The sequence below is a fragment of the Talpa europaea genome (genome assembly GCF_964194135.1).
Source record: "Talpa europaea genome assembly, chromosome: 3".
Taxonomy (NCBI): Eukaryota; Metazoa; Chordata; class Mammalia; order Eulipotyphla; family Talpidae; genus Talpa; species Talpa europaea.
In genome coordinates, this window is record NC_140069.1 from 141,835,610 (window position 1) to 141,861,498 (window position 25,889).

Sequence of the window (25,889 nt, forward strand, 5' to 3'; positions counted from 1 at the left end):
TGAATTACATAATCCTTGCAATGTGTCTTTCATTTTGTTTTTACCTTGTTATATGGTTTTGTCATCTGGTTAGGCTTTTACTTGTCATCTAGATGATGATCTCTTTGGCAGTAGAGGTCATTGTTTTTACTTTCCTGAATGCTTCCACAGTACCTTGCTCAAGTGGGAATGTTGCGATAGTCAAGTGAAAGGGAGTATAAAATTATTAGGAAGGTAACCTATTAATCACTGTCTCCCAATAGCTCCTATTTTTCCTTTTTCCCCCCCAATATCCCTGAAGAGCAGGATTTTTATTTCAAGTGGATGGATATTTAAGAAATTAGTATGGAAATGTATTTTCATCACCTGACATATCTGTCATTTATTAAAAGTATATGAAATCCCAAAAGGGAAATAAAGATGACAAAATCCCTATTCTTTAATAAGAGCACATAAACCCAAAGAAGGGGACATGGATGTATTGCCTAATAGACATGACTTTTAAGTCCACTGGCACAAGAAATGTATAATGGAAGCAGAAGGGAGGAACACATCTATTCTTAATAGAAATCTGAGATGATTTCTTAAAGGTGGTGAGATTCAAATGTAAACAACTAGACCACAATTTAGTAAAAACTGAAAGCTCCTGCTTGAACCTTGACCTCCTTTGCCTTCATTTTGACCTTAGTCCAGCAGGGGTAAGAGCATAGGCTTTGCTGCCACAAAGACCCAGCTTTAAGTCCTAGCTCCACCAGCAGCCTTGGGCAAATTACATAAAATTCTCTGAATCTTAGATTTCCTATATGTAAAATGAGGGTAACCATAGCACCCCAACCTCATATGGTAGCTTTGAGGATGAAATGAGATTACGGAGATAAAGCCTAAGAAGAATGATTAACACGCTATGAGAGCTCCAAGCCATTTATTATTATCTTCGATCTACATGTTCATTTCTTAGCCAATATCCTAGATATACTTGAATTATTTTTTTAATGAAAAATTATAGAAATACCTAGATACTTTACATTTTCAAATATGAATAGAAACTAGTACCTCTGATTTACCCTCTCTACTACCGCCAACTTATAAGTGCTGCCAAAACAGAGTAAGGGCTGGGCTTCCCTGGTGGTGCAAGGGGTTAAGTCTCAACACTATAAAGCTATCCACAGCAACTGCAGCACAAGTTCAATCCCTGGCCAGGGAGCTGACCTACATGACGCAGCAGACCTCTCCTGCCTTGCCCACTGCTCCCCTCAGCAGTGTGTTTTAGTCAATCCGCCTGTTCTGCTTCCCACTGTCTCTGGTGAATCTTCTCACCCTCCCTGCACTTCTGGCTTACATCCCAGCTCTTGTATGCATAAATAAATAAATCTTTAAAAAAGAAACACAAAAAAATAGCGTAAGGTCTCTGTCTCCCTGGTCCTGCCATGAAAAACACGCCAGTTATTTCCTCAAAGAAAAGTACTTACTTCTTTTTTCATCCACAATTTTAAAGCAGCATGCAGTGCTTTCACTCCCTGCACTAGGTACGTCTGAGGCTGGAAACCATCTTCTCTCAGCTCTGCGGGAATGGAAGAAAAGCAGGGAAAGGAGTTAAAGCATTCTGGAGAAAAAAGATAATTAACTTTAGATTTTAAGTAACTGCCAAATAAAAACTCTAACTTGCGAAGGAAAGGGCAAAAGTGAAATAAGAAACAATGAAATGATAAGAAAGAAAAGGAATTACATTAAATGTAATTGCACTAAGTGCTCTGGTTCTGAGAATGCTGAAGACAGGTCAGAATGGATGAAGTCCCCCAAAATGGATAAAATTAAAGTACTTTAGTTTGTGACATAGGTGGTAAAACTGAAGGAGGATCATCTCGAAAGTCAGACAGTCCTGTCTCCAGAAGGGAAGGGGAAGGAAGGGCACCTCACCCTCTCCAGGGAGGGAGTGACGGGAATGGCAACTGGGCCCTTCGAATGTGCTGGCAAGGTTGACCCTGATTACATTCGGTAGAAATGACCTAGGTGACAGCTGTATAAACTGTAAAGAATCTATGTATATGCCATATGTGTGCTCTACAAACGACTAGGCGCACAACATAGTTCACTATTATAAAGGTAAACACACACACACACACACACACGTTTTCTAACCAAATCAGTAGTCTAAAAGTCAAGAAGCAGAAACAAAAACAAAAGACTTCAATCTGCCCAGTTGCTAATTTACTCATAAATCTAAAGTTGGCTGATAGGCTGATTGTGACACTAAGCATAGAGAGGAGCTTCATTCAATCTACCCTCATCTAATTCCTCATGAAAGCCGGCTAAGGGTCGGAGAGCTGGCAAATACCAGCCAGCAATGTAAAGGTCAGAGGTCAAAGAAACACCATTGGGGGAATGAGACCTCTACTCCTGCTCTGGGATCTGTGCTGGGGACTACGCAGTTGGTATATTGGTCAGCTGGTACTATTCTTAGTGGCACTGATTGAATCACAAGTATCGCTAGGTACCCTCTATTGACCTGGCTGGCACAATGAAAACATTTTTATTCTATTTATTTATTTTTAAAGATTTATTCATTTATGCATACAAGAACTGGGGTACAGGCCAGAGGTGTGGGGGGTGAGAAGATTCACCAGAGACAGAGTGGGGAACAGAACAGGCAAACTGACTGAAATACACTGCTGAGGGGAGCAGCGGGCGAGTCAGGAGAGGTCTGCTGCGCCATGTGGGTAGCTCCCTGGCCAGTCGGGGGATCGAACTCGTGCTGCAGTGGCTGCAGATTGCTTCATAGGTTGTGTCTTAAACCCTTGCGCCACCAGGGAGGCCCCATGAAAACATTTTTAAATTTGACTGGCAAAGATCCTTTCGTAGCAATTTTCTTTTCTTTCTTTTTTTTTTTTTTTTTTGTCTTCAGTGTTCAGAGTCATGTTTTCTATCAGACCTCAACATTCATGAACTCTTCATGCCCTAAAGCACAGGCTGACTAGTTATTCAGCTGCAGGATGAAGTGCAAGAGTCTGTCATTCAGAAAATAAAAGTTTTATTTATTCTAAGAATTTGACTGATGAGTCCCTATAAGGTATCAGGGGGGAAAGCATCATCCTAAATATTCATGTGTGTTAGTGAGAAGGAAAAAGGGAAAAACGTGCTCTAAACTTTGAGTACAGAGCTGCCCATCTCTTATCTGGCAGATTTAGTACTTGGCAAGGACATTTCGAAGTATTTCTGTAAGTATTTATAAGTGTTCCTACTTCCATGGGATTGTACTTGGATGAGAGACTCTGAGCTTGACTGCCCGGTATTTACTGGAAGCTATATATGTCAACTCTGGTTCACAAGTCATTTTTGCAGCCAAAAAAAATTCCTGAAAACACTGACCGAGCCAGAGTTTCAGGATGAGGATGCACTTCTGAAGCAGATAGGTCTTGCGCAAAATGGATCTCTTCTTCCTCACCCTTGAGGGCCTAGCTCTGTCACAAGTTTCCACACCACCACCGGCACACTGCACTGTGCTGCAGGGGTTGTGGGGATGGGGCTCCAATAGCCTTTCCTTCCACTCAAAGAGGGAGCTCTTTTTTTTTTTTAAGGGAAGAAATCACACGAGTTTTAGCACTTTACATGTGCTACTCTGGGAGGTATGTTTTTCATTGTTTCTTTTCATTTCACCTATTTTTTTTCTTGTGTAACTTTTAAATGGAAGAAGAAAAAAATGTTTACAATAGCTTTTACTGTTTAATCTGCTCCTATGTGTCATTCTGGAAATTTTAATAGCAGCACTGTTTGCAAACTGAGAAGTTAAGACTCATGAGACCTGATGAACTGTACTGTCATGGGCACAAGTGCATGAAAAGCAAAAATCTGACAGGAAAGGTGACATTCGGTCTCCAACATGACTATCCAAAGAACATTAAACCAAAAAGTAACACCAAAATTTGAAATGCCAAATAAGAACATAGCTTTCAGTTTAAATTTGGACTCTCCCACCAAAATTCACTATTAGAGATCTTTGTGACTTTACAAACACCAGTTATCACATTAAACCAAAAAAAGGTATATTATTTAATTACCTTTCAGTGTTTCCAGCAAGTTTTTGGCTACAAACCAACATATGGCTTCAAAGAAAGGGAATTTGAAGAGATCTGGTGTTTTTAGCCTTTTCTCCATCTCATAACACCTAAATGAACAAAATTTGAAGAGATTATTAATAGGGGTATTTCAAAGTTAATCACCTTACAGAAAAGTAAACGAGCAGGCCATGGCACAGAGGACCAATCAAGCAGTACGTGTTACCTAACAACACATCTGGACAAGTGTAGGCTGTGAGCTTCTCTAGATCTGACCTTAACAAATGCAACAGTGCAATGAAGAATTCCACCAGCCCTTGTAAAAGATCACACCTTGGGGTTTGTGGCTCAGTTTTAACAGACGGAATTTTAGGAGGTTCCCACTATAACAAATAAAACAATGTTTAGAAAATAACTGGGTGTCAGACAAGTGACACTCACTCTGGGGGTTTCCTCAGATCCTGCTAAACTTTCAAGCCCAAGACCGCTTCCAGAGCTGGTCAAGGTGAGAAGACAGAACCCAGAGCTGCCACAGCGCCAGGTGCTGGTGGGAGCTGCGTAGCAGTGCACCCACATGAGCCACACGGGTGAAGCTTCAAGCCCCTTAAGAGTCGCTACTTCTTGTAACAGCTCTACCAGGCAAAGCTTCAGGGGCTCCCCAGGGATGTGCCAAGTTACAAGAGTCACTACACTCAGGACAGTTTAGAGGTGGCTTCCTGACAGATATTTCTAGTTCCACCCACCCAGATGGAGTTTATCAATCAGGAATCATTTACCTAGTGACAGTCTGTCCCATCAGGCTGCCGGGGGCAGAGTCCCCCAAAGGCCAATTCTCATACAAGAGGGGAGAAGGCTGTTCATCCTCTGGCCATTGAAAAATGAGAGCACGTGTTTTGACAGCAATCCTAACACACTGCAGTTTCCCCAGCTCCCTCATCACACCTCAGTCTGTCAGTCAGCTCATGTCCCTCACTGTAAAGACAGCCCATCCATTTTTATAAACATCTGAATTGCAAGGAGCCATTTAATTTCAAACTGAATGAATTATTCTTTTTTACTTTAGATTTAAAATGCATCAAAGTCTCCTCCTACCAAAATTTCCAGATAGTGTTTTTGGTAAAAGTTCCTATTCCTAATCATTTCTTGGGGTCTATTTCCATAAGAGCTCAATTAAAATATGTTGTAAACCCATTTCTTTGAAACGTTTACATAATGTCCCTATTTAAAAGAGGACGAAAAGATCCTTTGACTCCTGGCGACACAAACCTGAGCTGCATGCCAATGTTAAGGTTGTGCAAGAAGTTCCCCCCAAAAGCCATACAGTCCTGAGAAGTGAGCACAGCATGAATCCACCCTGAAATAATAAAAAGTATATAAATCAGTGATTTTTCAATATTTAAACCAAAAAGGTGTGATATTTACCTATGAAACAACGTAACTCAAAATATCAACATCAGTTTACATCATACTCCAACGCTAATTACAGTTCATAGATTCACTCAAATATTTATTAACTGCTTATTATAAGCACCACGTGCTGAGTCTGAGGAAACAAAGGCTGACGCAATTACTGTCCCAGATACGGTGAAGGTTTGGGGGTTGTTACCCTTTTAGTTTCTTTTTTTAGTTTAAAAACACAATCCAACTTTCTATTAGAGATTTTATTCTGAGACTCGTCAAATCTGATTAGAATGAGGCAAGTACATTTGCCAGTAAATGAACCCTGAGACTGGCAGAGTGCTTCACCCGCAGTGCCACCCTACATGAGTGTCTCAGCGACTACGTAGAGGAGGATCAGAGGACCCCAAGCAGACACTTGACTCTAAGAAAGGTGCCAGGAGGGTTATGGACCTATCACTATAAATGCTGGCAATCAAAGTGATGTCCTTTTGTCCCATAAAAATGTTTTTCAAAGTGAAAATCACTTCTGAGAAAGGAGGCCTAACACACACATTTGCATGTAGAAATTAGTTGTTAAAATAGACCAATCCCATTTCCTTTATATTTTTCATCTTTTGGGCCCTAATTTGCTGTGACTCAGTATCAAAAAACTCCTCAGAAGACTAACTTCCACGTGCTGTCCATGTGTCTCCTCTCAGGCACACAGCTGTGAACCTGGTGACTCTGAGACCATGGGCTGAAGTCTCCAGCAGCTCCCAGCCCTACAGGTCAACAGCGCACTAGAGCAGGGATTTCCATTCTGCTGCCACCCATGAGCTACAAAATCTGTCATCAGCAGTCTGAGCCCAGAAATCCACATCTATGGTGACAAAGTATTTTTTGCAAATTTTTGGTACAATTTTTCAGGAATATAACTACCCTAATTTGAAGGAAACTATATCTCCAATTTGTTTGGAAGCTTATCAGTTGCCAATGATTCTGGGGGAAAAAAATCATGGCATCTAGAGCATTGGTTCTCCAAGTGTGGTCTCTAGACCAGCAACATAGGCCTCAACTGGCAACTTGTTAGAAATGCAAATTGTCAGGCCCACCAGGATTTACTGAGTCAGATCCCCTAGGGAGTGCCCCAGCAATCTGTGTTTTAATAAGCCTTCTAGGTGACTCTGATGCTCAATTAAGCTTAAGAACTATTAACTTACACTACAGAATCTGAGCTGCCAATCACACACCGTTACTGCTAGCTTGTGTATCTATGCACCCTGTCTTCCGATGCTGCAGTGCCTAAGCAAGCACATTTCAAAATAGCATTTTATTATAAATTACTTTTTAATTTTTCTTTATATTCTAGTTAGTTCATCACATCAATTTTTTAAAAAATTATTTGTATAGGAGATTATCCATGAATTTGAATTCAAGGTTTTGAATTTAAAAATTTCATAAAATATTTGTTAAAAAGGAGAGCTCTACAGGAGGAGCTTAGTTCATTCACAATGAATATACTGATCCTTATTTAGACTTTTAAATTCTAGTAATTCTAGGCATTTGTTCATTCATTACCCCTCATATTATAGATACCAAAGGAAAGACAAGGAGGCAGGGCTTGTGGTAACAGATCCCTGTGAATGCTTGCAGCCACTGAGGTAACCCAAATTGGAAGAACAGAATTCTCAAAACCCCCCCAGCCTGGAGAGTGTAACACTCTCTTATCAACAGGGCATTTGAGCCTAAGCTAAGGCTGGTCCTCAACACACCTTAGATTCCCTCAGGACATATTCACTGTCTCCTAATTGTCCCAAGGGAGTAGCCCAGATTTTTACACGGGCTTGGCCTGTGACAACAATATAGACTTGACAGGTTAAAATTGAAGGGAACTTTATTCAAATTTAAAATTTTTGTTCAAATGAAATTATCAAGAAAATGAGAAGAAAATCCACAGAAAGAAAATATTTATATATCATCTATCTAATGAGGGTCTGGTATACAGAATATATAAGGAATACTCACAACTCAACAAAAGACAAAAAACCAACTTAAATATGAGCATAGGATTTTAATAGATTTCTCCAAAGAAGATATACAAATGGCCAGTAAGCACAAGAAAAGTGCTCAGCACCATTACTCATTAAGGAAATATAAATCAAAACCACAAGGAGATTATTTCATACTCACCAGAATGGCAAAAACCATAGACAATTACAGTATAGGTGAGGATATGGAGAAAGGGGAATTCAAGTAAATAGCTGGTGGGAATGTAAAATGGTATATCCCATTTCAAAATCAGTCTGGCAGTTCTTTAAGAAGTTAAAAGTGATTATACCATATGACTCGGTGATTCTACAGCTAAGGGAGATGAATATACACTGCCACACAAAAACTTGTACAAAAGCCAAAAAAGTGGAAACAAACCAAATGTTCATCAACTGATGAATGGATTGACAAACTCTGCTATATCAAAAAATGGAATATTATTTGGCCATAAAAAGTAACGAAATACAGAAACAGGGATTAGTCTAGTAAATATTTTGTTAAGTAAAAGCTAGAAACAAAGGGCTTATATATCACATTATATATGAAATGTTCAGAACAGGCAAGTCCATAGAGATAAGAAAGTCAGTGGCTCAGAGGAGGGGGCAGTAGGAAGGAGGGTTAATGGCATGGGGTTTCTTCTGGAGGTGATGAAATGTTCTAGAATTAGTGGCAGGGTTGTACAACTTTGTTAATTTATGAAAACCCACTGAATTATATACCTTACAGGGTGAATATCATGGCTTGTGAATTTTATCTAAATAAAAAGAAAAATGAAGGCAAATGACATAAACCATGATGCCAATACAAGTCTACAAGAGAAGATCTCAATGGGCAAAGAAGTAAAAGTTCAAGAACAGAACTATTTCTTAGCTTTGCAAAGCTACTTTCCAAATGTGTTAATACCAAAGGTTCAAATTAAAAGCTGAACTTCATGTGACTGTATCAACTATGAGAACCAGGGATAGGATTAAAACCTCACCTGTAGGAACAAATAAGGTGTGTCCCTGCTTTACCACACATTTGTAGCATTTATCCACCTTATCTCCAAAGAACACTTCACTCTGGGTCACAGATGAACTCCAAGCTTCATAGAGGGCCAAATTTCCATCTGTTGGCTTTATCAAATAAAAAATCTTCTCACCCTAAAAGAAAGCAATCATACTTTTTTGAAAAAGGAAAAGCCATTCGTAGGCTGTCCTATATTGATGCAATTTCCCAATGCAATGATCTAAAATAAATTAGATAACTACCAAGCTTTTTTAGTCTCAGAAAGATGTATTTCACATGCCTGATCAGTAACTATTGCCCTTAATAAACAGTAGCTAAAGCTCCCCCTCCCAAATATGAGAAGCAGTCAATAAAGCAGTGTTAAGAAAACAGTTTTAAGAAAGGAGGATAAAGGACCACAAACTGATCTCATTTATATATATACATATTTTTTAAGATTTTATTTATTTTTGCGTAGAAGAACTGGAGTGTAGGCCAGAGGTGCAGTGGGGAGAGCAGACAGAGAGAAGACAGAGGGAAGAATAGAACAGGTGATTCTACTGAAATATACTGCTAAGGAGAGCAGCAGGCGAGACAGGAGAGGTCTGCTGTACCATATGTGGATTAGCTCCCTGGCTGGGATCGAACTCAGGCTGTGGGGGCGACAGAGCTGAGACTTTATCCCTAGGCAACCAGGGAAGCCCTGACCTCATTTTTAAAGTACAGAAATAATACATGTTAATAAGAACCATGTTACAGAGAGTAAGCTGCAACCATTGCCCTTTCTCCCATGAGTTGTAATAGAGATTGTTTTTAAAGACCTGTAAGTAAACCTCCTTTAACAAATAAGTCCTTCACTCTCTCCTGCAGAAATGGAACAGGAGCTCAAGGACACAGCATCAGAGCACTGCAGATACATAGACACTTGATACATAGATGAAGCTTTGGTTGTAGATCAGCGCTGTGCAATCAAACTTTCAGTGATGATGGCAATGCTTTATATCTGTGTCATGCCACACAGTAGCTAGAAGCCACAGGTAGTTGGTTACTAAGCACCTGAAATGTAGTTAGTGCAAAAGAGAAACTGAATAGTCCATGATATTTTCATTTTAATTATTTAAATGTAGCCCTCTGTGGCTAGTGGATACTATACTGAGTAGTGTAGTGCCAGAGAAAGCAAGGTGAATGCGTGCTACCAAGAATTAGCTATTTTTTGGGCATTCCTGACTGAGCCAACCAGCTGTCATAGACTGACCTTAAGATCAGAAGCTATTATTACTATAATTTTGTTCCTTCTCAGTTATTTGATTTAGGGATTAGCTGATAATTGATTGGATTGGGGCCAAGAGGAAACAAAAAGATAGAAGGTTAAAAGAAATCAACTTATGAGAAGAGGCAAAAAAAGGAATCTAAATATAAATTAAGAGCTAAGGGTTCCTCTACTGCTTGCGATAAGAAAAAGAATCATGATATTTAATTATAGATACTAGTTAAAGAGTACAAAATTTTCCTTCTGTACAGCAAATGCATAAACCCCTGGGAAAACATGACTATATGTCTTTGTCAGTAAGAGAACAACAACAAAAATCCCAGCCTTACCCAGAGGACATGGTACCAAACTGAAGTCCCACCAAAGTCGATGTGGAAATCTGTGTAGCTGTCTTGAACGCCCATCAAGCAGTACTTCTGAACAAATGGCTTAGGAAAGACTGAATCATCTGGCCAGTAATTTTCCACCCAAGAAAGTTTTCTGGCTATATCAGGGACCTCCACCAATTCAGACATCCTTTAAAAAAGCAAACATACATATACCCATATACCCATATCAAGCAAATTAAAATTTCTTAAAATTGCATCTCCCATCTCAACCCAAAAAAGAAATTAACTGGAACTCAAGGTTAACAACAGCAAAGCTTAAAACTCATCTTATTTCTAAATATTCTCTAAGCGTGCAGAGGCAAAATTAAAACATTGCTACCAATGGACCACTTTGGAAGTCACAATTATGTTTCTTACTAAAATTAATTTATCATTAAACTACATTTAGCTAACACTCAGAAGGCTAAACCGAAATGTCCAGAACTACTCACTTTGTATCTGAAAATTCAAGGCTGATCACATTTAACACTTTTGGTCTGTTAGGATTCATGAAGTATTTAACATAATTGTGAAGTGTCATTTTGCTGTCTGCCTGCCTTGCCACATCAATGACATCTATCACTTTGTCACCACCTGCAGAGAAAAATTATAGTCTTATTATTGGGCTTAAGAGCTACACCACAGATGTCCTAAACAAAATATTTTAAAGACCATATATATTCTTGATATGACACTAAGCCAACTCTAAAGCTACATAGCCGAGAGAAAGATTTTCCTATATTTTAATTTTTAAGTCCAACTGGAACTTTTGAGAAAAAGGATGATTTTTGAGGGAAAGAATAAAGCAATCAAGACAGCGCTGCATAAGTAATGCTGACCATAAACACTTAGATGGCTCATAAAGCTTTTTCTAGACCTGTGATTTCTCACGGGCGCTCATGACAAAACACATCCCAAAGGTGTATGGGAACAGTGCCACACGCTTTAGGGGGTGGTTTTCTCATGGGAACCCCGAGGGAACCAATTTTTCCCTTCATTCCTAGCACACCAAAGAGTCTATCATTCTGAAAAGCGAGCAGCCGTTGGGCAATCAGTGGTCAAGTTAACCAGCATACACAATTCCTGCTCGCCTGGTGGTGTCTTCTCTTCTAATATTCTGCTTCAAGACAAAATCATTGCTTAGGAGGAAAACATCAGCCCATCTTCGTGTCTGAACCAAGTTCTGAATTGGGGTCAATGTACAATTTTTCTGGAAAACTGGGAGGCGCGGCCTGCACACCACCGCATGGCCACGCTAGGTGGCTTGGTCAGTTTCCCAATGCTCTACAGGGGAAGGTGGCATTCAAAACCTGACAAGTCTTAATCAATCTGAAATAGGAAGCAAATACCATTTTTGCACTTTAATGTAACTTGATATGACTAGGAAAGTATTGCCTAGCAGACTTTATCTTATCTTTAGGAGGCAAGGCGATTTTTGTCAGCCAAATACTTCACAGGATTACAAAGGTTAGTTTCAAGCAGTTCGACCTTTCCCCCTACATTTACATCACACTAGCCATTATCCGACAGTGGTCTAGCAAGCAGGTCATATTCAAGCTTCATCCCTTAATTTATCAATTGGTCAATTAGTCAATGAGAACTGCTACCCGATGGCTCGATAAGGGGACAAGTCCTCAGACTCTGCACACTGAGGAGATCACGTGCTGCAGTGAACACAGGACTGTGGGCGAAGGTAGACTGGAGGGCTCATCTACAATCACTTTTATCTACCGCTGTCGAGGGTTGAGAGCTGCTCACAGTCAGACGTGTCTGTAAGCACCATGAGGAGAAGGTATGACATGACTGAAAACGTCAACAATGTTGCCAGAGGTGAAGGGCTTTCCCTGAGTTTCTTATTCTTTTCTGGGCCTCAAGATCACAAGTTAATAAGTCTAAACAGCAATCACTGACTATATCCACCAAGTTATTAATATTAAAAAAAATTGAAAATTATCTTTTTGACAACCTTTCTCTAAGCAGCAAGAGGTGACTCACTAAAGGAAGTTCCAGAGGACAAACGATGCTGCTGGGGTGCAGGGGTCAGGTATCTGGAGTCTGAATTCCATAGAAGCCTAAAGCCAATCCAATTTCCTAATTCATTCTTCCTTAGTATTTCAGCTACCCATCAGGAACAACTTTCTCCAAACAAGTATCAGAAAATTTAATAACAAAAAATCAGCAGATGAAGCTGTTTTACTGGTAATTGTAGGCTGGCTGAGAAAAAATCATTGTCAATATAAATGGTACTGAATTTCATATTTCCTGACTCAGGAAAACAAACTAAGTTAATATCTCTTTTCTTAACTTAATATTATTAGGATATTATCATTTTTACTTGTACCATGTTTTCCAAGTACATAAAGGAATCGGGTTCGTACCTACATAACGTTCCACATCCACAACAGAAAAAGTGGGTGGAGGGAGCCTGAGTCCTAGGTCATCTAATTTGGCGACCATAATAGGGACTTCAAATCCATGCTTCTCCAGGTACCTCTGCGTCAGCTGGCTGCCATGCGTCTTCACGATGATCTCGTCAGCACTGAGGAAAGCATAAGGCGAAATGTCATCTTTGTTGGGAAGTTCAGTCAAAAAAAACCTCTGGGATTTACTCATATACTATATTATCCGTATCAGTGGTTCTCATTTTATCATACCTATTTCTCCTTTCTCCTTCACCTGACTCACTGAGTTTCTGTACTGCCTTTTCATTTCCCCAAAGCCTCCATAATTGTCCCTCCTTCCCTAGGAGAATTTTGAATCACTTGAACTCCTTGCTCTTAAACATACAGTTCTTAACTTTCCCTGTCGATCAAAAATATATAGATACAAGTGATTATAAAAACATAGATACATCATTACTTGCAAGAGAAAAAGAAGGGAACAAACTAAAGATACATCATAGAGCTGGATAAGTTAGTCTGGTGTAACATGCACTATTGCATACTACACAGCAGCTAAGAAGTAAATCTAAGTTTGTGTGCACAAGCATGGAAGGGGATCTATGAAACATAATAGGATTTAAAAAATGAAGTTGCACAACACTTGCATGACATAACCCAAATTTTATTTTTTTAATTGTATATATATGGACTGTATAAGTACATAAAATGGTACATGTATAAAAATTATACACTGTAAAATGGTTTATAACTATTAGATATATATATTCAAGCATCTATATACAGAAATATTTTAAATATTATTTATGTAAAAAAGGGCCTCAAAAGACTTAAACTAGGTCTAAAAATTGGTGAAGGGTAAGAAACCCATTCAATTTTATTTTCTATACCTCTGTGTTAATGTCATTAAGTACGTGTAATTTACTTATTACTGTTACTCTTCTACAGTGTCAAGTGGTGTGAAGGTTTGTGAAGTTAAAATAAAGCCAAAGAGCTCTCATCAATGGTGATCACAGCGTGGACAGCTGCCAGAGCTCTGTAACCTGCTCTCACTTGGGCAGAGAAGCCACAGGAGATACCTGGTCGGGGGTTTTTAAGTCTACTCTTTTGGGCCACAAGCCTATTTGAAACAATGAACGCTCTTCCCCCTGAAAAATGCACAATCACACACTGACACTAATTTGGTTATATAGATTGAGGGAAGCTTCTCTGAAGTCAGCTCATAGATTCAGGCTGAAAACTATGACCCTAAGTGCCAACCAATAAAGGAAATCACTTCTCCAAAGACCCTGAATCTGATAGAGACTATTTGAGAACAGGGCCTTTAACATCACAAAAATCATATGGAAACCAGTCTCATATAGATCAACTGTTGAGAAGCAATAAATGTTTATCATTTACATGTTTCTGCTTAAAGATGAAAGGGAAGGGGGACAGACAGCGATCCTACAGATTCTGAGGAAATAGCAGGGTTTTTATAATTGCGGGATCTAAAATAATTCCATAATAGGCAGCATGTGATATTGTGATTTAAATTTGAATTGTACTTCCCCTCTTTAACAAGCCTGGATATGATCTTGTATAAAAGCCTATTAAGCATTATCACTTTAAATAGATGTCAGGCAGTGAGAAGGAAGTGATCTGAATTAGCATGATTAAATGCAGTATAATGCTTTTGACTCTCTTTTGAGCCACAGATAACTCAAATACTTTCCATTATCTTTAAAAACAAAAAAGCACGGTCATGCTGCCACACAGAGGCTGAGCAATGGTTACGGTAGACTTGGGATGGCGAGAGATGTGAAAACAACACAAGACAAAAGAAGCTTGAAAACAGAAGCAGTGAAGTGAAAGAGGCAGCAGCTGTGTATCATAAGGAACCAATAAGGAACCAAGCACTGGAAATAGTTGACTTAAATTCATATATTTCAAACTTTTAGGATTGAGACCTACAGTTAAGAAATAAGTTTTTACATAGTAACTGAGTACACACACACACACACACACACACACGCAGTTCCATGAAGCTATTCTTACGCGCTCCTATTATTTGCAAGAAGGAAATTTTCTATTCTATTTCATTAAAAAAAAAAAAGGCTGATAGAGAACAATAGATTGCACAGTGAAGTCTGAAAACATTGCTTCAGATAATATCACTTTATCAGGTAATATTCTTACATTTTTTGTCACAACAAGTTTCCATACCTTGGGAAGACTCGAGAACGTAATTCCTTCACAAAAGCTCTAGTTCCAGCTTGCACTGGTTTGGAACCATCATCAATTTCTGTGTAGTCATGCCTGTGCCAGTTCCTCCTCTTCTTCACTAGATTTTTAAAAGATTAAAAAAAAACATTTTTGGTAATTGAGGTTACTATGTGCTATCTAATCAGTATCACTATGTTCAGAAATAACATTTACTATGTTCACAAATAACAATAGTAGCAACGAAAACACACACATCCATGCCAAAGAAGTAAATTATACTTCATGTAATGCTGCAATCACAGGTTTCCCCCACTATTCAAAATTAAAACATTCCTATTTGGTATAATTTAGTAGGTTATTTTTTGGGTCTGGCAAGGCTCAAAAGTGTTTCCCTATAAATTAAGAGCAAGAGAATTAATTCCCAGAGCCATAAAATAACCCACCAAATTGGAACATTCTATTTTTGAATAGCAGGGGAAACCTAAATAGGCAATTAACTATGGATTGAAAAAAAAATCTACTCTTGCTCTTTCCATCCCACATTAGAAATCTATCGTAACAGCATATTTCCCTTTCTCTTTATGTCAAGAATGATTCCCAAAATAAACACGGTTACACAAACAAGAGTCAGCAAATGCATCAAAATTAAAGGAAGACAAGTGGGATGATAAATAACTTTACGGGCGGTTCTAACAAAAAGATTCCTGCTTCTACAGTTCTGGGAGGTGACAATCTTGTAGAGGCAAATCCAAGATTTGACTCCTAGTTTAGCCTTAACTTACTCTGCAACCCTGGGCAAGTCACTTAACACATCTGGGTCCAATTTGCCCATGTGGAAGTGGAGAGGATGAGTGGTTTTCAAACTGTGTGGAGGAATCCCCTGGGCTGAGTAGAAATTGGAAAAGAGTCCAATGGAGGCATCCTTTTCCACCAGGCGGGAGCCAGCTATAAATCTTTTATGTGGTATCAATGTAAGAGTTCAGTTTGATCTCTCTTTTCTTTTTTAAGTCTGAAAATCACTCTTAAGCCCCAAACCTCCATGATTCTGGAAAATGTGCTGAAATTGTTAATTTAGAATCCACCAAACAAATAACATGGCTAGATACATGGATAGTTAGAAGGACAGTTACCCAAACATGTGGTAAAGCAAGTAACGTAAAATGTATATAGTGAATCTAGATTATGGGTAAAAGGCACCTGATGCAAAATTCCTTCAACTTTTTCTGTATGTTTTCATAAAAAAACCACTGGGGTGGGGGAGCAATTCTATGAGTCTAAGTTACTTTATTCCTTCACTTCACATCATATAATAAGATCATCACAGTAATACTAAATCCACATATTAAGAAGTCACACTATCAATAAGGGTGGAAGTCAGGTCTATGCAACAACCGAGTGTCCAGAAGAAGGCTCCTGTGTAATTATGGCACCGAACACCCTCAGTATGGAAAAGCACGTGCCGTTTTCAAAAAATCTCGTAAGAAAAATTAAGAATCATAAAGTGCACTTTCTCTTCCTAGAAAGTAACATTAAGACATCCTGTGTGTTATTTTTTTTTTACATTTAAAATCACTTCTAAAATTCGAGGGTATTTCATTCCAGGTTATTTTTATTTATTTTTTTTTTATTTTTTTTTTTTTGAGGCATGTCTTATTTATTTATTTATTTATTATTTGTTTGTTTGGTTTATACATGCACTGGGTACAGTCAGAAGCGCGGGAGGGTGAGAGAATTCACCAGAGCAGAGCGGGGAGCAGAGCAGGCAGAAGGACCGAAGTACACTGCTGAGGGGAGCAGCGGGCGGCAGGAGAGGTCTGCGCGCCATGTGGGACCCTCCTCGGGTGGCCGGGGAGCAGCCGGGGATCGAACCGGCGCCGCAGAGGCCGCGGGCAGCCTCGCAACCCAGCGCCCAACCGCTGCGCCACCAGGGAGGCCCTATTTTTATTTTTTAAACACACACACACACCCACACACACATCTAATCCCATTTTATTTTCAACTAGGGTAATGTCTATCTTGCTTACCTTATTATATCATGAGCACTTTCTCCTTATTAAATATTCAAAAGCAATTTAAAGGCAACCTAGATTTTTAAGATGTAGATGCATCATATAATAATTTTTTGATTCTTAAGTACTTAATTCATTCTGAAATCTTTCATCAAACAAAGTTGAGATTAATATTCACATACGAAAATCATTTCCTGCATTAATTTTTCAGGATAAATTACCAGAAACACTGGAAGACTCAATATTTTTAAGACACTTGCTGTGCATTGCAAAACTGCCTCCAGAAAAGTGTTAGGCAACTGACATCCTTACCCATCTATATAAGCTGCCTATTTAAAGGTCAACAGTGAACATTATCACTTAAAAAAAAGAAAAAAGAAAAAGCTGCCCATCTGCTAAGTATACTATGATACTACATTGTTTTAATTTTCATTTTTTGGCAGAAAAGATTAGAATCAAAGCATATTTGGGATTGGATAATTATAGTTTCAAACTCCAGTTCCGCCAAGTAGCTATGAAAAAGCTAATTAGGTAACTTTTCTCACATCAAGGCCTTATATATTTGTATCACAGAAGATAATGTAAGGTCAAGAACCTATTAGCCTAGTGCCTGCTGCTACCCAATAAGCTGCCAATCACCATCCTTGCTAAAGGCCCTGGCCAGCAGGATGTGAATAGCACAGGTAACACATTTGTTCTGCCCTGCTGGGCCAGCACAGGTAACACATGCAATCAGCTACTGCAGAGCTGACTGAACCTCTTAAGGAAGGAGCCCAGTGAAGGAACATCTTAGTGTTAAAGAGAATGGAGGAAATTTGAGTCTGGGTGGCATGTGTTTGAGGAGCGCTGAAAATATTTTAGTACTGGGCTGTTTTTCGATACCTACCCTCAAACAGAGCTCTTAATCACCATATGAAGTTGTACTACACTGTTCAAGTAATAGCTATGATAAGAGTACTAGGGACTTCTGAAAGTAAGAGGAAACCCTGGGGGGCAGGGGAGAAGGGGGCAAGCAAGAAAGGGTTAGTAGCAGAGGAAAAGGGACCAAAAGGAATTACCCAAATTGGGCGTCAAGGGTGAGGATGGGGAAGATGAGCCTTAAATCAGATAAAATAGGTTAGTGGATCTCGAGCATTTGCCCGTGGTTCTCAGAGTTGGACTTTTGCCCAGAAGACAGCCAATGTCTGATCTTAAGTTGTTCAAGAAGAAGCAGCCTACAAAGGCCAGGTGATAGTCAAAGCTTCTCTTGAAGCATCATTATTCAAAGTGCAGGTTGTGGTCCACTATGGATTGTGAAATCAATTTAGTGATTGATTTCACTAAAAAGCACAATTTAGTGATTGATTTCACAAAAAAGCACAACAAGCTTTTTTGAAAATTAAGTCATATAGGAAAAATAGAAAACAGAGTACATATGTAGTAGTATTTTAAACACTACATTATTCTGCCCCATACTAACCAAGTCTTTACAACTTTACTCTGCATTTGTACAATGACATTAGTATTATTCCAACCTATTCTTCTGAAGCATTTGTAAACAGCTAAAATGTATGTGATTTTACATGTGATGCTGATACAGTCCAGAGGACACATGAGCTTTCCTGACTGCCCTTGCCCTTCAGGAAGAAGAAAACTTGTTCTGGTCTTTGTCTTTCTTGGGACAGAGATCGAGGGGGAGCAGAGATTTTGAGCAGAGGATGGCTGGGCCCGGTCATACTCAATACAATAACCCAATTCAGAAAACAGAAGTAATATTTTAACCTATTAATGCCCCTCTGTGTATACATTAAAGTATTATTCTGTCCAAAACACTACTAATAGCTATCTTCAAAAGTTATTTAGAAAGAGATAAAAACAGGTAAAATAAGTTCCCAGAATCACAAAATTTACTTTATCACACTTCTCAAATTGAAAGCTTTGAAAATATGTACTTGAGTCTGGGGGCTTTGCACTGGCAGTCAAGAAAGATGCTATTTTTTCCTCTTAACCTTTTGTCTTTGTAAGTTATTTAACAATTCAGGCAAAAGCTGCATTCTCAATTATCTTCAGAAAAATCTTGCCCATAGTCTTCGGTGGGTATAACCAGAGAGAACACCATTAAACTAGTCAGAGTACCATTCAAGTATTATCATGTATGTGGTAAGTGCTAAACTTTAATTTGTACATAAGCATTTAATACTTACTTAAAGAGGAACCATGGAGAACCGCACAGTTGGGACAGTGATAAAGGTCAATGTCAACGGCATGATGTTCTTCTACTCCAACACAGCTAAGACAAAGAAAAATAAAACCAATATATAAATAAACTGAAATTTTTAACTATAATAGATTGGTTGGAATTTAGCTGAGAAACATACTACCACCTCTTATGTTTCTGAATACAGAAATACATGCAAAGATAAATTTTGTTCTCTTCCCAACCCACGTGCTAAATAATTGTGGGGGAGTATATATTCAAATACATGAACAGTGGTGGACAATTAGCAGTAGCAGAGGGCCTCCCCGGTGGCGCAGCGGTTGAGCGCTGGGTTGCGAAGCTGCGCGCGGCCTCTGCGGTGCCGGTTCGATCCCCAGCAGCTCCCCGGCCACCGGAGGAGGGTCCCACATGGCGCGCAGACCTCTCCTGCCGCCCGCTGCTCCCCTCAGCAGTGTACTTCGGTCCTTCTGCCTGCTCTGCTCCCCGCTCTGGCTCTGGTGAATTCTCTCACCCTCCCGCACTTCTGACTGTACCCAGTGCATGTATAAACAAAAAACAAACAAACAAACCAGTAAAACAAGTAAATAAAGCATGCCTCTATTAAAAAAAAAAAAAAAAAAAAAAAAAAAAAAAAAAATTAGCAGTAGCAGAGCCATCAGAAATAATGCAACTGTAAATCCTAAGACCCTCAACCCTTATGCATGACTCAAGATCTGTCCCCCACCTCCTAACTCTTGCCCAAATTCACATATTGAAACTGTAACCCCCAGTATAGCTCTATTTGGAGAAAGAGCCCCTAAGTAAGTAAGTAAGGTTAAGTGAGGTCATAGGTCAAAATCCTACAAGCCAGATAGGACTAGTGTCCTCATAAGCAGCATCCAGGACAGGTCCCAGGAGTACACAGCAAGGAGGAAGCCTTCTGCAAGCCAGGAAGGGAACCCACCCCAGAAACTAAAAAGAGATAGTGAACCCTCATGAACCTTAATCTGGGAATTCAAGTCCCCAGAACTGTGAGAAATTCAATTTCTATTGTTTAGGTCTCCCTGTATAGGGTATTTCGTTATGGCAGCCCAAACAGACTGGGACATAAATCGCCCAGCTTTAAAACATGGCCGTCATCAGCCAGTGGTGCTGAGTATGTCTGGGAAATCACTGACATGGAGAGAGCACTGAGACTAAGAGTTTTGCTTTAGGTCTCACAGTCCAAATCGTCAAGTTAGTTGGAGGCACTGTGCTAGTGCCTCATCATGCCACACCATGGACTATGTAGCTGTGGCACTTATATAAAAATAAAATTTAAGGAAACCAACTAGAGACTGAAAAACTAGTGACATCTTGAAAATACAGTACTTTATCAAAGAATGATCACAGCAGCTTTACTACCTCTCATAACTTAATAAGGCAACATATTATAAGTTATGGGGCAAAAACACAACAACTTATACTTGAAAACGAACAAAGGCAGAACTAACAGAATTGGGAGGGGTGTGGGGAGGAGACAGGATGAGTCATTTAACAGATAAAAATAGGAACTGGATGATGGGCACAGTACTTAGCATGCAGCAGAGAGAAACAAGATGATGGGAAACACAAGTGAGATGGTAAGACCCATAAAGGATAAAATGAAATGCCTAACGAAACTTTAGTCAGAGCCACAGAAGGTCAAGTGAGAAGTGATGAGAACCTAACAGCTAAGAAATTCCAAAAACAATGAGAGACACCAATTACGACTCGAGAAACCCAACAAATCCCAAGTTAGAAAAACAGTAAGAAATCTACATCTAACCACATCATAGTAAAACATTATGCTGGAGGGTCTAGCTATGACAGTACAATAAGAAAAAGAATTAATAGTGCAGGGAATTGAAAAGAAAAAAACAAAGCTGGCATTTGCATAAACTATGGTACTAGGAAAACTGTAAGAATCAATAAAAACAAAAGTTGCTAGATACAGCATCAATGCAGAAAAAAGCAGATGTACTTCCATACACCAACAATACAGAGCTAAAAAATTAAATCAAACACTACATTCAACTGCATAAAAAAGGCCAAGTATGTGGGCATTTAATAAAAACTATGCAAGACCTCTTTGAAGAAAATTATACAGCATCATTAAGAGAATTTAGAGAATACCTAAATGAATGGGGATATACATCATGGTCATGAATATGAATTTCAATAATGTAAAGATACTAATCCTCCTAAAGAGATTTACGGATTCAACTTAATCCCAGTCCAAAAAATCCCAATCTGTGTAATTTGGCAAGCCGATGCTACAACTGACGTGGAAATACAAAAGGCCAAGGTTATGCATGGCCTTCTGGGGATGAGAGCAGGGAGTGGGGAACACTCTACCAGGTGTCAAGACTTATTTTAATTTACAGAAATTAAGGTGCATGAAACAGACACAGGGACCCAGAAAGACACACACACATTCGGGTGCATCTGTGTGACAGAGGAGGCGCTGCAGAACAACAGCTCACAGACAGACAGACCTCAGGAAAAGACTCTGAGACACCTTGTACCTGTCTGTATGGAGAAAAAATAAGAAATTAAACACCTACCTCACAACATAAAAATTTAATCCAAAAGTAGATTAAAAACCTAAACACAAGGGGCCTCCCTGGTAGCGCAAGGGGTTGGTAAAGGTTTCTTTATCATAGGACGCAACCTATGAAGCTGTCCGCAATCTCAGCAGCACGAGTTCGATCCCCTGGCCCTCCAGGGAGCAGCCCGCATGGTGCAGCAAATGTCTCCCGACTCACCCACTGCTTCCCTTAGCAGTGTACTTTGGTCAGTCTGCCTGTTCTGTTCCCTACTCTGTCTCTGGTGAATCCTCTCACCCCCCGCACCTCTGACCTGTTCCCCAGCTCTTGTATGCATAAATAAATAAATCTTTAAAGGTTGTATAATATGAAAAAATCTTTATGACTTTATGGTAGGGAAGGCTATCTTTTTTTAAAGATTTATTTATTTATACAAGAACTGGGGTACAGTCAGAGGCACAGGAGGGTGAAAGAATTCACCAGAAACAGAGCAGGGAGTAGAACAGGCAGACGGGCCAAGAATACTGCTCAGGGGAGCAGCGGGCGAGACAGGAGAGGTCTGGCTCGCCATGTGGGAATCTCCCTGGCTGGCCGGGAATTGAACCGGCACTGCAGAGACTACGGACAGCTTCACAGTGCAGCCCTCAACCCGCTACGCCACTAGGGAGGCCCAGGGAAGGCTATCTTTATCAAAACATAAAGTGCCCCATAGCTATAACGGGGGAAACTGATAACTTCAATCATCCTGAAATTACTGCTGTTCATTCAGCTCTGTCGAATGAAAGGCTAAGTCAGAGTGGGAGATAAATAACCATCAAAAGAGAAAAATGGACAGAGACTTGAACACTCATCACTAAAGGAAATCCAAGAGGCTGATGAACACAGGAAAAGGTGTGCACCCTCATTATAGTAACTAAGGGAAATACAAACAATAAAATGCCATTATACAGATTGGTTAATACTAAAAAGTCAGAGGATACCAAATATTGATGATGATAATGATGTGAAAAAAGGGAAGTTTTCATACACAGCTGCCTGGAGTAAATCTGGTGCAGTCATTTTGGGAAACAACTTTGCAACAAAACTTAAGAGTATGTGTGCAATAAAACTTACCACATATCTACAATCAACCAATTTCTCTTTTAGATAAAAATATCTTAGAGAAACTCATGTGCACCAAATACCCACACAAGAATGGCTACAGAATCATTATTTATAACAGTAAAATAAATTACAGTATATTCTCACAGTAGAATTCTACACAACAATAAAAATGACAGAACTATGGCCCCCTGCAATAAACAAATGGATTCTACAAATGTCAATAGAATTTTTGAAAGAGTATAATATATACAATATATTCCACTTATGTATGAAGTTCAAACCAGACAAAGCTAAAGTACAATGTTTAGGGATTAGACTATAAAGAAAGGCAAAGAGGAAATGGATCGTAACAGATAGTGGTTACCTCTAGGGAGTTGTGGTCTGGAAAAGATGGAGAAGAGGGCTGTCCTGGGGTTCTGGGTTATTATAAGAGTGTATGTTTTATGGGCCTCCCTGGTGGCGCAAGGGGTTAAGACGCAACCTATGAAGCTATCCGCACCCACTGGGGCACGAGTTCGAGCCCCAGCCAGGGAGCTACCCACATGGCGCAGCAGACCTCTCTTGTCTCACCCGCCGCTCCCCTCAGCAGTGTATTTCATTCAATCTGCTTATTCTGTTCCCCTCTCTGTCTCTGGTGAATCCTCTCATCCCCCACACCTCTGGCCTATACCCCAGTTCTTGTATGCATAAATAAATAAATCTTAAAAAAAAGTGTATGTTTTATAATTAATCATTAAACTAAACATTTATGTTTCAGATACTTCTCTGTGTTATTTCACAATTAAAACACTTACAAGGATAAAATTCTATCTACAAGCATGTGAAAAAAATTAAGCTAACAGAAACCTTGGCATGTATTAATCCAAAAACAATAAAAATATCAAAAAGATGACTCTTAAAGATCTGTGGATTGGTCTCACTCATAGCAGGAATCTGGAAAACTTAAATAAGGGACCAGGAAAAAGAATAACTATAAGAAATAAAATATCAAAATCAACAAACAACTATGAACCAGAGACACTCTATGGGGGGGGTGGGGGCGGGGAAAGGAGGACTGGGTAAAAATAAGGGTGTTATAATTGTATGGGGAATATAAAAATAAAATTAAAATCTAAATAAATAAATAAATAGATAAATAAATATCACTTTCTGGTCCAGTGGGAAAAAAAATAAAGATCTGTGGATACCCCAAAATGAGCCTGTTCTCATATGAGAATCCTGAGCATGTGCTACCATAAGGACTTTGAGAGTCTGGGTAGCCCTCCCTTTAATTAAGGCAAAAAAAGTCCAAAAAAGGGCCTCCCCTGGTGGCGCAGCGGTTGGGCGCTGGGTTGCGAAGCTGCCCGCAGCCTCTGCAGCGCCAGTTCGATCCCCAGCCCCCAGCGAGGGTCCCAAATGGCGTGCAGACCTCTCCTGCCGCCCACTGCTCCCCTCAGCAGTGCATTTCGTCAGTCTTCCTGTTCTGTTCCCCGCTCTGGTGAATTCTCTCACCCTCCCGCGCTTCTGACTGTACCCAGTGCTTGTATAAATAAATAAATAAATCTTTAAAACAAAAAAAAGTCCAAAAACAGTTGTCAAAAATAACATTACCATTTGAAATTCAATTCATGTAACTGAGTTGAGTAATGGCAATTTACTTTTGAGTAGAACTGAAATGCACTTTGTTTTATTTGTCCAATTTAGATTTACTTCTTTTCTTTCCACAGAAAGCAAAAGGAGAATTTACTGATTGTTTAAAGGTTACTATTTAACCTGAAAAACTTATCAATTGCCAACACAATAAAATAAACCTTATGCAAATGTCTTATTTATTTATGTACAATGGCCTGGGTCCATGTTTTTTTTTTTGCTGTTACTGTTTTAGTAAGAAACCCAAAAGGATTTCTTTAACCCAAAGAAAAGGTCAAAAATCACTGGAAAGAGGATTCACCCTTCATAATATCAAAAATTACTTACTGGGGGCCTCCCTGGTGGCACAAGGGGTTAAGACACAACCTATGAAGCTATCTGCAGCCACTGCAGCATGAGTTCGATCCCCGGCCAGGGAGCTAACCACATGGCGCAGCAGACCTCTCCTGACTCGCCCGCTGCTCCTCTCAGCAGTGTATTTCATCGGTCTGGCTGTTCTGTTTCCCGCTCTGTCTCTGGTGAACCCTCCCACTCCCTACCTCTGGCCTGTACCCCAGCTCTTGTATGCACAAATAAATAATTTTTCTTTAAAAAAATTACTGACTAGGGCCTCCCTGGCAGTGTAAGGGGTTAAGTCTCAGCACTATGAAGCTATTTGCAGCCACTGCAGCAGGAGTTCGATCCCCCACCAGGGAGCTACCCACATGGCACAGCAAACCTCTCCTGTCTCACCCGCTGCTCCCCTCAACAGTGTATTTCAGTAGCTCTGCCTGTTCTGCTCCCCACTCTGTCTCAGCAAGTGTCCTGGGGCTGAGGAGACGCTTTTCTCCTTGCCTTAGTCTGTCCCTGCTCCCTAAATAAAGATTGGCATTCCCTGAGCTTCCATTTTTTCTTAAATGGAGAAGCAGTCACTACTCCCCCTTTTGTGACCTAGGAGAATATAGTTTGGGGGTCTCATAACGAGTCATCTCTACTTGAGAATCTCTTTTTTACTCTCATATAGAGAAAAAGGCACCTCCTTCTAGTCTGTTCTTTGAGGTCCCCCCTCTCACAAACACTTCAGATTCCTAAACACTTCCAGTCCACTCTGCAAAAGGGTGGTCCCCAGGAAAGGGGGAGGTTCCCTGCCCCACCCAAGGGAGGGTGGAGCTGAGCAGGAAGAGGAGAAGCTGAAAAAGAGACTGAGGTAGGAAGCAGGATGGAGCCAGGAGACCTGGAGGAGGCACATGGAGCCTAGAGACACGTGAAGAAACTGCGCTTGTCTTTTGGTCGTAGACTGGGTGACACAGATGTGGGTGAGACCCATGGGGAGGTGACAATGGCAGCTTTTATCTTGATGTTGATTTTGCTCTTTTCCTTCCGGGCTTGTCCCGTTGTTTGTGACCCTTTTCTGTGGGTCCCCACTGGAAGATGCTTTAGACTTGTGGCAGGCCTTGGGGCCTTGCTCTGGGCCAATCCCATTTGGATGGACTTTTACCCACGAGGGGATGGGTAACTTTGGGTGCTTGATTTAGAAACTAAATTTGTTATAGGACAGGGAGAGGGGCAGCCCAAACCCCGCAAACCTGCCTATTCTAAATGGGTTTTGCCATCCGCCGCATCAACACAAAACATATGAGACTTTAATGAGAAGGAACTTTAATAAAACTAGGAAACAATATAGGAAAGGCAAAGAGTCTAGTTTCTAAATTAAGAACCCAAAGTTACCCATCCCC

The 25,889-nt window shown here is 39.9% G+C and overlaps 1 protein-coding gene across 1 annotated transcript in view; it reads right to left on the bottom strand.

The window, feature by feature from the left end:
* Nucleotides 1–25,889, bottom strand: part of KDM7A (lysine demethylase 7A) — a gene marked incomplete at both ends in the record, with an annotated part of 76,053 nt that overhangs the window by 17,589 nt on the left and 32,575 nt on the right. The window contains 9 exons of the mRNA XM_084229723.1: nt 1,449–1,540; nt 4,035–4,141; nt 5,298–5,385; nt 8,440–8,602; nt 10,047–10,233; nt 10,538–10,679; nt 12,464–12,624; nt 14,690–14,807; nt 18,882–18,967. Of these exons, the coding sequence (XP_084085849.1) occupies nt 1,449–1,540; nt 4,035–4,141; nt 5,298–5,385; nt 8,440–8,602; nt 10,047–10,233; nt 10,538–10,679; nt 12,464–12,624; nt 14,690–14,807; nt 18,882–18,967 (1,144 nt within the window). The remainder of the gene's footprint in view (nt 1–1,448; nt 1,541–4,034; nt 4,142–5,297; nt 5,386–8,439; nt 8,603–10,046; nt 10,234–10,537; nt 10,680–12,463; nt 12,625–14,689; nt 14,808–18,881; nt 18,968–25,889) is intronic.